Genomic DNA, 18,414 nt, shown 5'->3' on the forward strand with positions numbered 1-18,414 from the left:
AATCACTTCGTCTGGGTGAGCAGGCCACTTGTTCAATTATGAGGATTTGTTTACTACATCGTTTCATCGCTGAATTTTTTTTAAGTCTGGTATAAATGATAAATGATTTTAAAGCTAGTAAGGCATACGCGGTTGTTGTTAAAAGTCCGAATTGGACTAAAATCGGTCTTGTATTCATCAGTGATGTACATAAACATCGAATATTTATGTGCGTGATAGCAAATCTATTGCATGACTGAAGCAAAGTATTTACTGAACATTTCATTAACTTGATTAGGGAAGATTTATGGTCTTGTTCTTAAATTCGTTAATTTTTTATTGCGGTCAAGTGTTTCGATTACATACAATTTTTTAGGGCCCAAAAGTGAAAAACAAACTTACAATTGTTCAAAGCCGATTTACATCGAAAATTTCTTGATAATTATATGCTTCGTATTCATAAGTCGTATTAGACTATATCATGAATACCTTGGACACTTTCCATTAGCAAGTATCTTGGAATATCATATATGCCATTTAGCCCGCTAAGAACGGAAAAAAGGTAACTTGTGGCAGAAAGGTTAATGTCTGTCAGGTCAAGACAGTTTTCGATATAAACGCTTCACACGAATAACGCACATTAATTCATATGAAATAAAAAAAAAAGTCAGTTACTGAAGCCTTCAACAGGTTACGGAACGAAATAAACAGTGTTGTTTTGAGTTTCCCGATTAAGTCTAACATTGCTAAAACGTTTTGATTGTGTGAAAAAAATTCAGCTAGACGTCGAAAGATTTTTGCGGGGGTTAAAATGAGGACACGAGGAAGACTGCTGCATAATCAGGAGAATATTACTTCTTTCATAACAAATGATAAACGCATAGATAAACATCCACAAAATCTGTGCCCAGTGTTTATTACAAAATGCTGGAAAATCAAAGTTGTTCCCACGCAAACGATGATTCGTGTATCTTAAGACTTTCTATGATTGCCGGTAATACGCTGAAAATAGCTTTTTTAATAGGCTTGTGTTTATGACAAACTCCTTCCCTCTATTTGCTTGGGTTCGAAAAGCATTGAACGATTGAGGTTGAACTGAGAGATAGCTCATTTAATCGTCCTGAAAGACTAATGGCTGAAAACGGAAAATATCAATCTGAATCGTTCTTAAGCATCTGTTCCTCGCCTGTTTTAGATTTGCTAAAACATACTATGCTGATCGGTCTGTTCAACCTTATATGTCAGTATTACTTCAGAAGAAGATTTCAGTTTGTGATTAATAATTTATGTCATCTCTGACGGCACCACGAAAGTTAAACTAATCAATAGACTTTGTCAGTCTTATTAAAGTGACTTCAAGAAATAAACAATGATTCATTTTCATTAGGGGGCAATTTTAACACAATGACAACGCTGGGGCACGAATATCTCTTAACAAGTTCCAAAATAGAACCGGACAGGTTCGCACAGTAATAAACCTATTTTAAGAATCCCCGGCAATTTTCTAGTGGAATAAAAGTCTCTCAAAACCGTAGGGTGATATTTGCTATATTTCAAGCAATACGGTCTTATAGCACTGCCATCGAAAACGTCAAAGTGACCCCGTAAACTACTATATAGGTGCCACAGGAGGAAGAGAAGCTGTAATTATACGTCCGACCACTCAACGACGGATGGTTGTTTTGCTAAGTATTTCTTCCACATTAAAACGTAAATTATCTCAATTAACTTCGAAGCAGGATTGCATGCAAGAATGTAATTGTAATCAGAGAACATTGTGTGGATCAGTTCTTTCTAGATGTCTTAAAATGGATTCTCTCTTCTGTTTCTTTAATCTACAGCTTTTCTCTCTCAAAGTTTGATTAAGACTCTTAGCATTAATCAAATAAAATATTTCTACTTAGCTCCCCAACAGTTTCCTTTGTAGTGTTTTCAAAGATCTTAGTGGGCAGAATAAATGTAAAGTCAAAATAGCGTGCAAAAATTTATCAAGATGAATTCTTTAATGACGTCATTAAGCCTTACATGCGATTTATCATGCATGACAAGAATTTCCAAATGTCTTCCAAAAGGAAGCTTAGAATGACCATTCGCTTGGAAATGGAAATGCTTTGCATGTTCTTCGGCAATACCGGAAACTTCACATGTTTGCCAAGATAGAGTATCTAGATCAGTGCTATGACTGAATTATTCAGGAACCGGGAACTTTCAGACACGCGAGCTACGTCCGTTTTATTCCCTCCATCTGGTAATTAACGACGCGGCAACAGGGAATGGCGTGATTTTCCCGCCAATTTTTGACGCCATATTTACCACTCAAGCATTTGATATCTGGATGCTGTGAGCACTTCTGAATTATGACGCGGTTCAGGAAGTTGAAGAAAGAAAAGTTTTCTCTTTTGCTGAATAGTTTTGTTCCAAACATAGCTGGATAAGGCTATGAAAAAGGCTCTTTGTCTGAATATTTGTCCCGCCTTCACAAATGACTGATTCTCGTCAAGACTATGACACTTAGAAGCGTTTTATGCGATATATTATAAAACGCTAAATAACTTTCAAGAATATACGAGGTCAAAGAATTGACAAATATAATAAATGCAACCAAGCTTAGTCTTTAATAACACTAAAATTTTGGCGACGCTGGCGAGCAAGGTTACATCAAAGCTTAACGCCGTCAACATGCATTAGCAGATCACGAAACACAGTTTGTTCAAATAAGGCAGGTCAAGCTCTTTGTTTATAAACACCGCGGAACGTGTTAACTGTCGGCAATTAAGTGCGTGGTCTTACCATTTCGCCCGGTTTAATTAATACTTTACCCTTCAGGACGTTTTAGAGAGAGTGGCATATCCCTACTCGACTGGGCGGCGTTATCCTCTTGCAAGAACCGATAATAGCGAATGATACAATCAATTTCCTTGATATAAGGAGAGGTGTGCGCTGCGACAATATAACTAAGTCCATTATTTAAACAGCACGTAGGCCGTGATAATTTAATTTTACGACGAAAAAGTACAAGCAACAAGATGTATCTATTGACGGGATTTTTCATATTTTGCTTTGATATTGTGATCGCATTGGCAGGCCGAACATGTGAGCCCATCAAGATTCCAATTTGCCAGAAACACTTGCCATACAACATGACAATGTTTCCTAATGCGCTTGAACATCTCACGCAACATTACAGCAGGCAGAGGATCGAACTGTACAGTGACATCGTTGCCATCAACTGTTCAGCTGATGCAGGATTTTTCCTTTGTGCCTATCACTTACCCATCTGTGCACCAGAGTTTAAGTCCAGGCCAATTCGTCCGTGCAGATCGGTTTGCAAAAAGGTCATGAGAGAGTGTATGCCTACCATAAGAAAATACAACAGGCAATGGCCTCCAGACGTTATCTGTAAGGACCTGCCATCCTATGAAAGCGATGTTTGCATCAAGCCTGCGTCCTTTGTTAAATCTGGTAAGTGAGATCAAGTCTGCATTCTTTGTTTCTTAATCGTCCGTCTTAAAAACCCATCAGGATTACTCACTGTTCATTTGCACTATGGTCCACTAAGCGTTTGATCTTGCATACTACAAATCTAGTCCTTTGTCGCCAGCCCCTGTATTTAAGGGCCTGATAGGAATGATCATGCAGTTATAATTAACGTTAGGAATCTCGCGTTTCTTTAAATATTTATTTAGTGTGCAAGCTCCGAAATATGGCGTCTCTTTATGAAAAAATGTTTATATAGACGAAGACTCCCACTACGGGTCATGGGTTGCCTCTGGTGGCATGCACTCCTCTGAAACTTATCTTTATGCAAATTTTACGCCACGTAAACTGACCCTATCAGGTTGGTTAACTGAAATTTCAAACATTTAATTGACTGTCAACTTCAGTTGTTTCTGACTGGATTGGCGGATTTTTCAAAGCTAGAATAAAACTGGATTAGCTAAGCCTCGCTACTTTCAATCACTACTCGCCCGTTTCCTTTAATATCCACCCTTTGACTTACATCTACCCACGAATTAAGATATCCGGGATTCAATTTCTAACCTCGATTCAAATTGTATGGCCAAATTAAAAAAAACTCATAAAATTTTGGAACCGTACAGGCATAGAATCCTATGTCAACACAGCTGACTTTCCTATTAATTCACAGGAAATGAAACTTTTCTTGGCGAGAAATATTCAAACTACCAAAAAAATCTGTGGTCACATTTCCTTAATTTTATGTGACTCTATCGTTCCGAATCAAGGAGCGCTTGCAGTCTTCCAAGGGGGATTTATTTGTAAAGAAAGACAGACTTGTCATTTATTTATAGTCCATTAATTTTTCTCCGGAGTTTTGGAGTGCATCATTTGAATATGCCTCTTGGGGTCGCGTATGGCTTTCGTAGTTGAAATATTTCTTTATCTGTCTACTTGAATTGTAAACATTTGTGAACATCGTCGATTAGAACTAACAAATTGTCTCATAGATGGAAAGGTCAAATCCAAAATCATGTCATGTTTTTGAATACCAAAACCGTGTCTTAAAAAAGTTTTAATAAAGCTAACAGTTTCTATAAATAAATTTCCACTTTGCGGTTATATTAGACTACCGTATTTAGGTTCAGCAATGTAGTAATTAAGCCAGCAGAGTTTACGAACAACGGACTTGTTTCCCACACGCGCGCAGGAATAGCGTGATGTCTTTAAATCACGTCTTATTCATCGTGTCCTTGAGATAACAGCTCTTGAGAAGTTCTTCCTCTCAGAGTTCATGGGGCAGACAGGAAATTATCGAAATCCACTTAAAAAAATCTAACGCAAAGTTAAGAAACGTGTGAAAGTTGCTTGTTGATCCCAATATCTGGTATAGAGTGCAATGAGGACTGAATACTTTCGTCTCCTATGATTTTGAAATCTTTAGACACTGCTATCGAAATCCGAACCAAAAGTGTTGGTTGCAAGGGAATCATAATATACTTAATGAACATACTCCATATTTTCAGAACTATTTGTTCCTTCATTTAGATTTTTTAGAGGTAATTGTAAGGCTAAATTCATTCCAGGTTTTTTTGCGGGTGCGGAGGGTATTCAAGAGGTATTTCAAGTCTTTCCGCAGGTTCAGTCCAAAACTAATTTACTGAATACTGAAGGATTACCTCAGACATAGTGTGCGAATTCCATACAGTAGGTTTTATTTGATTCAAACCTCACCTCTGTGGCACGGATAACTTATAGCTAAATTGTGTTACTGTCTTTTTTTGAAGTATTTTCTCCCTCTTCTTTCCGTTCAGGAGATTTTGTACTGTTTAGTTAAGTATTTGTGGAGAGCAAGCCTCATAAAGGGTGCAATTTGCTCTTGATTTGCCGCCAATTCTTTCCGTCCGTTAACTCTCACGTCTCACTTCTTAATCTTCTTTTTTCTGCTTTGATGTAACATTGAAAATATATTAACTTGGCTTTAGAAAATGAAGACCTTTTTAGAGCAAATTGCGGTAAACCGATTATTACAGTTATTAAAACTTGCCTACAGCATTCCTAAAATTTTTGCCATAATTTAGTATGTTTAGTACACTGTACCTATTGCGATGCCTTTGAAAGGAAAACTGTATAAAAGCTAACCACAGGGCGTAAAGGAAAATCGATGTTTATTTTTGGCGAAAAGCCCTCGATACCTTGCTCCATTCTCAAAATAGTAAACAACAACAGTCAGTATTCATTCCGAGTTGGGTCATCACGCGTTTTTCTGTATTACTTCGTCACGCGATTTCGACAGCAAACGCTACGTTGGTCATTGCTTAAGAAAATTAAAAAAATATCGACAACCACTTGGTAAAAATACGTTAATATGTGCTAATGGGAGCTGTGAAGTTTACGCAAAAGCGAAAGGTTCGCCTGAAAGGAATGAGTTACACTAAACCAACCGACAAGCGGTGGCCGCCTTCACCGCAGATTGCGTGTAAAAGATCAGTCAGAGGATGATCCCACAATATTATTTCATTCGTATTTTGTAAAAGCATTGATACCCAAGTAATATTTTGAGGGTTGTTGCGAACGATCCTGAGCAAAATCGAGTATTTCGAAATCCATCTGTTTAAAATTTGGACGAGTCACTTCGTTGCTAAAACGTAGCCCAGAAATTTAGAAAAATCCAATGGCCCACCTTCCCGTAAGTGGTGTCAGTGCTAGAACTGTAATTGAAGTTCATATACTTAAGTGGTACTAAGTGTTATCAACCAATCAAAATATCGTACTGGAGTAATAGATATCAGCTCGCCTCTCAGGTATTGATTAAGAGATAAGTCAATGTTGCGCTATCGTAAGGCGACCAATTACTGATTTCTAAGGGTAGCCATCTTAACTACTCTTAATGCATCTGTGAAATTGAAGAAAAGTTAAAGGACGAGTTGTACCAAATTAATGTAGTGCGCTGATATCATCATAAACTTAAGGATAGTATGAAACTATCAGAACCTAACTAAAAAGACAACTACGAAAAGAACAACAACAAAGCAAACAAAGCAAAACAAAATAATAGGCAGACAACTTATGATATTCTGTTCAAGATGACACCTTCGTAGTCCTACGTCGTTCGACGAAAGATAAAAGCTGGAGTTCACCCGTCCAACCCGTCCCTCAGCTTCCTCAACAGGCGTTATTATTGTTCTCTTAGGATATACCATATTTCGCGCTTTTCGACGGTGACCTCCCCCCATTCCCCCAGGTCTTGATCGCCGTCGTACACGCTCGCCGTTGTGGTATTTTGGACGCAACGGGGAAAAGCGTTGTGTAACTGAATTTCCAAAGAATGACCTTAAAGGAGACTTAAAATGGAATCGTTCATTTTTGTTACTTCTCTCTCCCTCTTAAAATTCGTAGTTGACATGATAAAAGCCATATCCAATTTGGGGCCGACTATTTAACTCTTGAGGGGGGGGGGGGGGTGGATGATTTTGAAAACAATTTCCTGCAAGCGCTTGTTGGAAGAAAAAAATTGCATGCAGCGCAAATGTAACAGAAAAAAAAGAGAGCGTTTAGAACGGAAAAAAATATCCTGCCCAGCAGATTGCTAGAAAAAAATTTATTGATGACCAGAAATCACCCCCCCCCCTCAAAAGTTAAATGGTGGGCCCCTTAAGACCGTAATAGCCAACGGTAGACGGCGCGACAGTTAATTGTCTGTCATAACAATGACAGCAGTATTCTAAAAAAAATGATCTTATGCAAACAAAGAAAACCTCCAAAAGTTCACATCTCTTGATTAGCAAATAAAACTCTGTAAACTACAATGGTATTTGTTTTTCTACTGGGAAGGCTTTTCGAAAACTCATGAACAGTTGTAAATAAATAGAGTCACTTTCTTCTTTTGTTCTCTTTCATGTTGCCAAATGTATAATTTTTTTTATTTATCTTCATCTTTTGTTGTGTCACAGTGTCATCCTGCAGATGCATCAGGCCTCGTATGAACTACCAGCGATATAAAAGGAATTCTTATCATTTCGGTAAGTTGTCTTGGTTCTCACTTTTTACCCGGTTGAAATAAACATCGTTGAACCAGACAATGGAGTATCCAGGGAAACGAATCCAGGGGTGCGGGTACTGATCATGAGTGATGCCTGGTGCGTGGAAGACAAAGGCAGAAAACGTTTACCATCATATTTCTACTTAGGCACTTCGTTGGAGGCCCAAGTTCAGGGTTTGTTTGTCTTAAGTCACGAATGACCATCCATGCCCTAAGGGCAGGTACGTTTTTTATTGAGGGGGGGGTGGGCCGGGGTATTTTAGAAATTTTTTGCCAAGAAAGTTGTGGCCCTCCCACTTTCCAGATTGGATTAATGCAAGACCCTTCATAAATGCCTAAACAAAAGGATCTGATCCTCCCCCCACCTCTTCCAAAACAAAAATAACCGGAAGTGAAAATACCTGACCGGAAGTGTTGCTCACATAGCCGTGTCTGCGCACAAAGCAGTTAATTGCGTGGCGTTCCACGGTGAAAACTTGAAAATGGGCAAGGATGTGCTAGGAATAGAAAGAAGGAAATGCGCTTGCGGAGAATGTGAGGATTTCATTAGGTCAGATGGTAGGCCTAGCCACAAGTTGCCAATGAATCCCAAAAAAGTTGCCAATAAAAGTGTCTAAAAGTTGCTATTTTTTTCAAAACGTCGCCGAAAAGTTGCTGAATTTCCAAAAAGTTGCTGAAAAGTTGCCAACATTTTCCTGCTTTTCGTACCTTTTTTAGGTGTTAAAGATTAAAAATTCGCACATCGCTTCTTATCAAAACTTTATTTGTCAAAGTCCAATGGTAATATCAGAGGTTCTTTCCATTTCACTTGATCAACAAATAGTCACTGTAATTGTCCGCCATCTTGAAAAACGTGCAACGTGATACCGCTGACCTCGTGATAAGGTATCACAAAAATCAACCCAAGGGGGGGGCCCTAATTATTGTATTTTAGAATAAATTGAATAAATTTCTATTGAAAACTGACCAATGTGGCTCAAAACGTGAAGAAAGTGGCTTCAGAGAATCTCAAAATGCCCAAAGTTGCCGAAAATTCTAAAAGTTGCCAAAATTCTAAAAAGTTGCCGAAAATCTCAAAAGTTGTCGGAAAGTTGCCGAGCAACTTGTGGCTAAGCCTATCAGATGGACACTAATTTTATACCAAAGCCCCGCGAAACATTACCGACGTCAAAATATGGACGAAAGCGGGCACGGGTCGAGAGAGACAGTTTACGTTAGTTGGGACAAGATAGTTTTTTGACATAATAATTCGACATCTGTTTAAAATGATGTAGATTGATTTTGACTGGTAGCTTTGCTTGTATATATAAGTTTTAGGTTTCTATACACTTCGCGTGTTTGGTAACAAATAATTAAAAGTCAACTAACCGACATGGAGTAGTTTTTCCCTTGCCAAAAAAAAAAAAAAAAAAACTGTGACCCTCCCCCGGCTGCGTATCAAACAGGTTTGACCCTCCCCAGTTTGTAAAATATTTACTAATGACCCTCCCCTCCGAAGCCCCGGCCCACCCCTCTCCCAATAAAAAACGTACCTTCCCTAAAACGCTTTCATCTTTCATAAAAAAAAAACCTGAAGTACTAATTAAAAAGCTTAGAACCGGCAAAGGTGTGTGAAAGGGGTAACACTTTTTACATGCTTTTCGAATGTTTTCACAGGACCTTTATCTCGTTGATTTTCCATCACCATAAATTTTTGTAGAAGAAGCGTGAAAACCGTATGTAGACTTAGCCTATAATTAACCATTTTAAGAGCGTCGGGGTACACAAAGATCATGCGTCTAGTTATCATTATTATGATTTTTATTACGATGATCATCATGGATTATCTTTATTATTATAATTAGTTTCTGGTACCGTTGCCGCTTTTCATACTTTCTTTTGTTCTCCTCAATGACTCTTTCGTCATTTTGTTATGATAGTCACATGGCCATATCCCACAAGCGCGGCTACATATGTAGGCATGCAAATACCTTCTTCTTTCACCCTATAACAGGATTTTCCAATATGCCTATCAAAGCCCATAAGAGCTAACCATTTACTTGCACCGAGTTCTATAAGTGAATGAGTTCTTTGAGTGAATAGTCGATAGAAGAAGCACCAAAAACTGTTGACCTACATCTAGCATTTTAATCTAGAAACAAGTCTGTCCCTTTTTCTGTATAAAATTTAAGACGTAATATTGAACTGCTTCTGTAATATTGTGGAATTCACCATTCCGTCCACAGTCCTTAAAATATTCATCACAGCAACTACCGAGAAAGAAAGTGGCGGAATAATAAAGGGAAAAATTCAGAGGATACTACAAAAAGGCTACGTTCACTTGAAGAAGGGAGATTCTGTTTACCTGCACAGGAATACAACATGTAACTGTCCACAGGTCCCCAAGGTAGACGCTTCTTTCTTAGTTGCCGGTCACGTGGACTCTGAACAGAACAAACTCTATTTGTTTCGTGATATGGGCGTGATTGTTCCATGGGAAAGAGCCTGGGTGGGAAAATTCAGAAAGTGGGAAAAGCGTCTAGCAGCCAAAGGTTCTGGACGAAAACAGAACAGGAAAAATAAAACTTTGGAAAGAAAAGGTAAGCGGCCTGAGTAAATTCCACCCTGGAATGTCCTTGTTCAATATTGGTAACCTCTCCTTTCCCAGGTTTTTAATTTTCCGATGGCCCGGTTGATTACCATTTCAAGATTTTACCTTCATTTAGAGTGATGCGACATAATGCCATCGGCAAACCAGGCAGAACAGGGCACGGCCCACTACTACAAGGAATTTAAGGGGGGGGGACTACTCTAAACAATTTTGGTGTGAAAAAAATTGTTAGCGTTGCATACAAATGCATGGCAAAAATGTTAAATTTTGTGAATATATCACAAATTATTACATCGTCACCGCACTTAGCGAAGTACAGTAATATGTTGTAGGACTTTTTTTTTAACGCTTGGCTTAGTAGGCGACTGCTCTTCCCCCCTCATTCACACGTTTCAAAACAGTTTGCCGCCCCTAGACATAGGCAATGTTAAAGATCGAGCCAATTATATGATAGATTTTATAGGTTCTGAGAAAGTTCGGTACAACATTTGATAAAGTATGGCAGACAACTGGACATTACAAATTTGAACAATCTTATACTAGCATCGGCATTTATCGTGAGGGGGTTTATTTCAAAAACTCCAAAGAAGGTTGTTGGCTTGGTCGCTAAATTTTGAAGGCACTTTCAAAAAACTGCGTGCAATTTATGCGGTTTTATTACCGAGCAGTCTTTCATAATGATCCTTTACTCTTTTCTCGAATTGCTAATCTAGCTTTAAAAACTGCATACCAAGTGTGAAAAGTGGCAATTTCTAATGTTCACCCAAATTGCTCTCCAGCAGTAAAATAAGTGAAAATGGCCACTGCCACTGTCAACATAGCGGATCGGAAACTAACTTTTTAAATTTCTCTTATTCTTTTTTTCAAACAGCTTTTTCATCCCCTAATCAGGGTCACTAATGGACGATGAGTTTGATACAAAGTAAACATCTTCGTAGAATTAGACAGGATTGCCGTCATAAGTCCTTCTTTTTCCATAGAATAATGTCACAGTCGAGTTCACTGGATTGATCACAGAGCATGAAGACTACCAGCGAAAATTTGTGACGGTTCTTATCTATGGTTTCGTCTTACAGACAAAAAATGAGGGACGTGAGATAATGACGACATGCAGGAAACGAAACAAGATCATCACAGAGAAAGGAAAAGTATTTTATTATAAAATCAGCCACAAGAAACTTCTAGATAACACATAGCACAGATTATTTTTCTAATCGAGTTCGGAATACGACACCAGTCGAAATTATCTCCTACTGGTTTATAGAGGATCACAGATAGAAAGTTGATTTAAGCGTTAAATCCTGTTTTCTTTTAACAATAAGCAAAAATGTTAAGCTCTCACCCGTCATAAAAGTCGATAATCTCAGTGGTCATTTATATCTGCCGCTTAGAACAGTTTCATGTATTTAATCTGTGAGCAAGTTGTGTGTATTAACTTAACAATCTTATAATAGTTTAATGGTGTTCTTGGAAAAAATATAATCTTTTATGATCGGTATCCCGGAATTTTTTTTGTCTTTACTTCAATACTTTCAAGCATGTAAAACTGGCTTTTGTGATTCAAAACGAAAAGAAGACAATCGAGGAAATTATTAGTTTAACGGTAGATCCATTCATCCGTCCTTCATTAAAAAAATGGTTCTTATTGTTTTGTCAAGTGGATTTCCGCAGACGATATTCAAGATAGCGGAAAGTTTCAAAATAATCACAGAAGAGGTGGGCACATCGGCTGCCCATGCCCAACCGTGACACTGTCTCTTTAAGCTGTCTTCAGCGATTCATGTATATTAAGCGAACAACGATTTTATGACTTTGGCCTTTTTGCTAAAGATCTTATGCACTGGATCTTGAAGCACTTCAGAGGCAGTAATAAAAAAAGTGTACATATATTTTGTTTGAAGTATAGATATTTGGAGAGTCTTTAGTGCAGCAGAGACAATAAGACTCTTTATAATTATGATACTACCATTGTAATAAATATGTATCCTTGTTCTCGTAGCGAGCTTCACGTCATTGTTGTCGTCCGTTGTATACATCGACTATTTTCGTAATGCGTAGTGGACGATGTTGGTGCTCATTAAGTTAGTGGTCACTTAATTATTTTTTCAACATTGTTTGGTTGAAAGAGGAGTCTTTCAAGTTGCTTACGTTAAAGACGAATCGCATGGACGATTTCTGTTTATGTTGCGAGAAGGGTTGTAGACCACCGAGAGAAGATGATATATATTTATTTCTCTTAAGACTACATAGTAATGAGAGGCTGCCAACTATACTTTTGCAACTTATTCTAGATCTTGTTTGAGTATAGATTTTGGTTTATTTTGCTTGCGGATAATGGGCGCTGACCATCGTAGTATTTTTTTTGTTTGTTTTGCTTCGTGTTTTTTTTATCATTATCAATAGTAGTGTTATTTTGTATTTGGTTTTGTTCTTTCAGGCCTGGGATTTTAATTAGGAAAAAAAATCCCCATTGCTGTAATTCGCCTTACTGCAGATAAGCAACGGGTGGAAGTAGAGTCCTTTGTAAGTTTTTCTTTCCGACCAAGGGTTAGCGTGAGGATTAGCATCAACATAAGACTGAGGCGGTTGTTGAAACTAAATAAATTCTACATTCGTCTTAGGTAACTGCATGTGTATGCTATGCTTGGATCGAAGCGCAGTATTTAGGAATCTCTTGAAGGTGGTTAGAACACGTGAAACAGATTCTTTTAACCGAGGTTTACCTTCAGGGAATTTTTCTGCCATGTTTTTGTATAACAAGACTGTTAATAAAATATTCTTACAAATGGTATTTGAGGAGAAAAGAAATCATTTTACCACCACTTTGCGTGAACAATGAATGGTGTATCAGAAAGAAATTTTTAGAGAATGGTGGTTGGTTTACAACCATGTGGTGTTCATTCTTCTGATCCTATTCGCGAAGTGCCTTTTTGGGGCGTGAGGATGAAATGATTGTAAACCAAAGTTTGTGTAGGACCCTGTCCTATTTCCTTAACCGGACTGTTATGTTATGTATCGAAAAATAGGGTAAAACAGTTTAATATAAGATGTTATGTTGATGCTAAATATAAAGGTACTTATTAAGGGGGTAATAAATGATGGACAAAACATTGATCTTCAGTCCGTGGACTACCACGATGCGCTACCCAAATAGATTACCCAAACGGACAACCCAAATGGACTATCAAAACGGACTACCCCAACCAAATCCTATTTCAAATTAATGAGGCGCGAAATGACTGTTTTTTTTCCCCCACTGCTCTTGAAAATACACACCATCTGTTAAAACAAGGTGTGAACATGTAATCTATTATCTATCATAATTTTCCTCTTTCACTGTGAACAACTTTCTCTTGAGGCTACCAAGATTACTGTATATTTTCTTTTTATTCCTTTGTCGTTGATCACGGAGTCTTGGAGTCGTAGAAACTGAAAAAAAAATGATTTTCTTAAATGAAGAACCCTCCTGTAAAGAGATATCTCAATTTATTGTTGAAAACCATTTAAACTTGGTGTAAAGAACGAGCCTAAAGTAAAATAGACAGACACGATTGTTTTCTCTTAGGCTTGCCAGCCCTTTAAACATCTGTGGAACAAACGAACATTGTTTAAAATGAATAAACCTCGAATTTTTTATCAAAAGAAACGACCTTTGGCTCTTTACCCAAGATAATTCATACATACTGATATATACACGGCTACGAAGGTGTTTAATCAGAGAACAGCACACACCATATTGGCGAGTGCTTTACTCCGATTCACTATCAAGGGTGTGAATCTATGACTGTAGTTGGTGAAAAATACGAGTTTGCCAAAAGTCGATCAATTTTAAAAAAAGTTTTCCCTTCTTAAGATTCTTCCAGTTCTAATATTCCTCTATTATAAGACTTAAACTAAATTTCGACTTAACGATACGACTAGATGATCGATCTATGATAATTTCTCCGATTCCACGATTCTTTCAATTTTTTGATTTTGCCTTTCTACGACTGAAGTTCTGAGATATTCCTTACAACATGACAAAATTATTTTACTCAGAGACATTGAATTTGGGATATTTGGCTTAGGGTATCATCTGCCATTTCACTCTTGCTGTTTTGCATGCTCTACCCTTACTTCGCGTGCACATTTTTTCAGTTTACCTTTCTCTTGAGCTTTTTAGCTGAAGTATTACAAGACTGTTAACCTCATGTATAAACAATGCCTCTGGATTGAAAATAATGCAATTCTTTTAAAAGGATAATAGAAACCAGTTCTGAAAGATTTTGTGAGGTTAAAGCTTTTAAGTTAAAAACTTTTACTGATATCAATAATCTACCTAACATTTTCGAACGTGGCATATTTGTATTTCTAACCAAGGTCTCAATTCGAAAAATGACAAGCTATCTAATCTTACCTTCCCAAAGCGTATTGCTGAGGTGATCAAGTTGTTCCTCACTGATTCCAGACGAAATTAATCAGAGAATACTTCTTTCAACTCGCTGACATGTTCGTGGTTGTCTCTTTACACCTTTCTCGCTCTTTGGGGGTAACTATAGCTTCTACTGCCGGACCAACACTCAAGGTCTTAAAATAATTGAGAAGAATATGCTTCCTTTCTATAACATCAAGAAATGGTTAGATATTCTAGTCTTCTCGGATAGGGACGAATAAATGGAGGTCCCGTCTCCTACAGGGTTAGGGGTAGGAGACGTTAATTTCCCACGCACGAGATTACTGTGTGATGGATGTCCTCCCCTGGGGTGGGATGGGCGGGTTAGGATTGATTGTAAAGCGCTGTTGATCTGTCCTTGTAAATAGCGCTCTATAAGTGATAAATTGTAATTGTAATTGTACTTCCTCTACCAATAGTCCATCCCCGATATGCTTCAGAAGTCTTGACATTATACCATAGAAAGCAAAATATTCGCTCTAAATAATTTCTCTAATTCTAAGATGGCATCCACCTTCCAAATCGTATTTCCCTTGATTTGTTTTCTTGATGAAAGAATTCACAAAGCTGTAACGAATAAATTTCTGCTGAGCCGGATCAATCCTCGGGAACATTTTTTATTTTTAGTCGATAAGACGCAGTTATTCAGCAGTGCTCAATTAAATCGTGGATTACATGGGGTGACTTACCTCAACTTACTCCGATGACTAAATTTCTTTTTCAAAAAGATATCTACTTATGGCTGTTGAACATTGTATATAAAAAAAGGTGATGAAAAATAATAATAACAGTTAAAAAAATGAAACAAATTGACCTTTGGACTTGATATGGCACTGTACAACTTCAATTCTTCTGAGCCTCCTAACTCGGTGAATACTATATCAATTAGCAGAGAGCTTGAGCATAGATTTCATCGACGGGCAATGCCAAACGGGAAAGATGAACACTGACTCGCCATTTATCCCTTTCTCGAATAACCCTTAGATATATCCTCTATCATAACATCAAATAATTCCCGTCTCCACATTTAATGTAAATGTTTGCGTTTGATGAAAAAACTACTTAGAGGTGATAGTTTGACTCTTGAACCTTCGTCGTTTATCATAAACATCATTCTTATCCTCGCTAGTAACATGTAATACCACATTACGCAACATAAAAAATGCCAGTGTCAAAAAGAAGCGAATGCTTGGGAATCTAGCCATTAATTTACTATGAAAAGTCCTACACGAGTGCATAAGTCGTGCTATGTAATGTTACGAAGCAATGTGAACTTCAAGTTTCATGTATCTATAAAATGCCGTAGATCCTCGTAGTGAAAAAGGCGGTGCCTCTACGGTCTCGCTACAGCCCTGCTTTTCCAAGATAGTTATAAATGTATTAATATCAGGTTTTACGACTGATTTTATGCATTATCACTTTCTTTCTCCATCATTGCTTCAGGAAATTAGCTTTTAATTACAATTTTTAAAATGGAATTCTAATCAGTTTGCTTCAGACCAAGGGATAAGCGGCCGATCTGAAAGATACTATAAAATTTGACGATGGTTCGTCTGTTTACCATTGCGCAATTCGCGGTTAAAAATCGTGAATTCGGATGAGGTAACATGCAAAACTTAAGAGTAGGTTCATACTGTAATCTGATAGTCGTACCTTGAAAGCTTTCGCTTTTGATGCTATCGCAGTTGTCTGGCATATATATATTTGTTAATAGAATTTGCATCGTTCGAACATAGACAAAATTTTCGCGACATCATCTGCCTGTGATCTTAATTGCATTTACGCATACTTCCTTAATCCATTTCAGTTTTATCAGCAACGATTAAATGATTTCCGTGATAAATGTGAAACATTCCCTCAGCGGCTATCTGGTAATTGGCGGTAAAAATTAAAGGATAAAACGCACATTTTCCAGAATGGTTTTTTTCCGGTTGGCTAATTGTCAGGACTAAGGAAGCCACATCCAGTATGGAGCTTTTCAACACCAGTTGGGTACTTGAGGATAATATCTAAACAAACCAAATAATCTCTTGCTTTGTAGACTAAAATAACTGCAAGTCATGAGATTTCGTAAGAAGCGAGTTTGACCCTGAGCACGAGTTGTTACTAACCATTGAGAGGTAAATACAAACTGTGCATACTTTGCGAGATTGTTTAGATCAATGCTCTTACGATGTGACGATCATTCATATCATGGGGTGAACATCTTTAGGAGTTTCCTGCTGACTGAGTTAGAATGCTCAGTTAATTGAATTTTGAAGTAATCCGTTGTCAATTCCGATGGTAGCTGCTCTAAAATTAGTCCAATATCCATTGTTACCTTCTGCACTTGAACGAAAGGTAATAGACTTTGCGCTTCTTATAAGATCTTAACCAAGCTAAGGATGTAGGTCACGATGTATCAAATGATTCATAAAAAATAGTCCCAAGAAAAAGATTGCCACGAGGCAAACATCGAGAAAACAACAAGGATTGATTTTGTGGCCTTTCAAGGCGGAAGTTGGGATTACAGTATAAGTTTGTTTACATGTCTACATGCATATTATTCACTATGCATATAGTAACAAGCATAGTTTACATTAGAAATGTATACCACGGAAACCGCAAAAACCGCCTGTGACTACTCAAGGAGGCTGACAGCAAGCAGAGAAGTGTAATTCTTTCCGTTTCCGTTCGCGTGAACATGTTGCCATGTTCCCTTAACGTTTCTCGAGAGACTATGTTCAAGATTTTTCCATTCGTAAACAAAGAAGATAAAGAACCAAAGGGTTGAATGAAATGCCTCGAGTGTATTCTGTAAAAAGGGAGAGAAAAAATTGCAGGATGGTCTAATCAAGGCCTTGTGGCTAATTCAGGCTTTGTTGGTGATCTTTTTGCGGAGCTTGTGTGATGAATGACGTTAAAAGTGATTAATGAATAAAGGAAATCAAGCGGCTCTTGAAGCACCTGCTAACATTAGATAGATCAATCATTATACGTGATCATTACCGAGAGTGCAATTTTCATGGTGCTTGGTCAAATCAAAGAATTAGGGAATCAGTAGCCACAGACACTCCCAAAGTTAAGTACATCTGGAGCATTTCATGCAACTTAAAAGCCCTCGGGGTCTTATTTCGTCATCGGGGGGTTTTTAAAGATTCCAAGTGCCTTTTCGAGTGCGGAAAGATGGATTTCATGAAAGGAAATACACAGGATAGGTGCTGTTTATACATGTGATAAGCGAGGAGTGTAAATATTCATCTCAATCCCCTGAATTTAACAGTCACTGAATGTATATTTCAAGGCATATCTGTGTTGAACGAGTTAAAAAATATGTCTGTCAAAAGGAATAGTTGTCTTGATTACTTGTAGTTCTGCGTGCCTCTTCATTCGCACGCATGGTTCCACTGTATGAAGGCCCGAGGTTTCAAACACAAAACCACCAAGCACCTAGGCAGGCTAAAAGAGGGGAACACTTCAAAGAAAGTCCAGTGTCCATTATGTAAAACATTTACGACAGTGCATTTGATAACCTTTGTTTCTTTCTAATGACAATATACATTGGCTTTATTAGGCGCAGGCTTTGGCGCCTCTTCAAAAAATTTCCCCGAACAAGACCACCTATCATGATTGACTGAAACATGACTGTCTGCGTGCAGAATTCAGGAAATGGAAATAAATATGAACATCGTCACTGGAGATGACCCTTCAAGTACAAAAAAAAAACATCTGGTTTACGCCCTCGTCGGCAATTGCAGACAAAATTAGCCTCAATGTCTCCCTAATTGCTCGAAGTACCCTAATACCCATATCTGTGAAAATAGTAAAAAGGCATCAATGGTCTTTTGCTTCAATTTTATCAAACACAGCAAAAAACATTGGTTACGTTCATAGGCAATCCTGATCGGAGTCTTTTCCTAAGAGCATAGGCGTGTA

General features: G+C 37.8%; 1 protein-coding gene and 1 long non-coding RNA gene across 3 annotated transcripts; one reads left to right on the forward strand and one right to left on the reverse strand.

Annotated features, from left to right (window-relative positions):
* The first annotated feature begins 2,031 nt into the window (after positions 1 to 2,031).
* LOC148736526 (secreted frizzled-related protein 3-like) lies at positions 2,032 to 12,065 on the forward strand. Of its 2 annotated transcripts, none has more exons than XM_088752390.1 (4): positions 2,032 to 3,441; positions 7,389 to 7,457; positions 9,703 to 10,056; positions 11,048 to 12,065. In XM_088752390.1, the coding sequence occupies exons 1-4, from the start codon at positions 3,006 to 3,008 to the stop codon at positions 11,050 to 11,052; spliced, it is 864 nt and encodes a 287-aa protein (XP_088608516.1). In that variant the 5' UTR covers positions 2,032 to 3,005; the 3' UTR covers positions 11,053 to 12,065. The 2 variants fall into 2 exon arrangements, with proteins under 2 accessions (XP_088608516.1, XP_088608515.1); XM_088752389.1 differs by having other exon boundaries at positions 2,034 to 3,441; positions 10,939 to 12,065.
* A 210-nt stretch (positions 12,066 to 12,275) lies between these two features.
* Positions 12,276 to 16,971, reverse strand: LOC111336825 (uncharacterized). The gene is made up of 2 exons (XR_002695452.2): positions 14,464 to 16,971; positions 12,276 to 13,496 (listed from the first exon to the last, which is right to left on the reverse strand). It is a non-coding gene; the product is annotated as an uncharacterized LOC111336825 (long non-coding RNA).
* Positions 16,972 to 18,414: the final 1,443 nt, after the last annotated feature.

Source organism: Stylophora pistillata, chromosome 3, assembly GCF_964205215.1.
Source record: "Stylophora pistillata chromosome 3, jaStyPist1.2, whole genome shotgun sequence".
In the NCBI taxonomy this organism is placed as follows: Eukaryota; Metazoa; Cnidaria; class Anthozoa; order Scleractinia; family Pocilloporidae; genus Stylophora; species Stylophora pistillata.

Coding starts and splice junctions, on each gene's coding strand:
- LOC148736526 (XM_088752389.1), top strand. CDS start 3,006: ATGTATCTATTGACGGGATTTTTCATATTTTGCTTTGATATTGTGATC. Junction 7,458..9,702: donor AAGGAATTCTTATCATTTCG/GTAAGTTGTCTT, acceptor TTCCGTCCACAG/TCCTTAAAATATTCATCACA. Junction 10,057..10,938: donor TAAAACTTTGGAAAGAAAAG/GTAAGCGGCCTG, acceptor TTTTTCAAACAG/CTTTTTCATCCCCTAATCAG.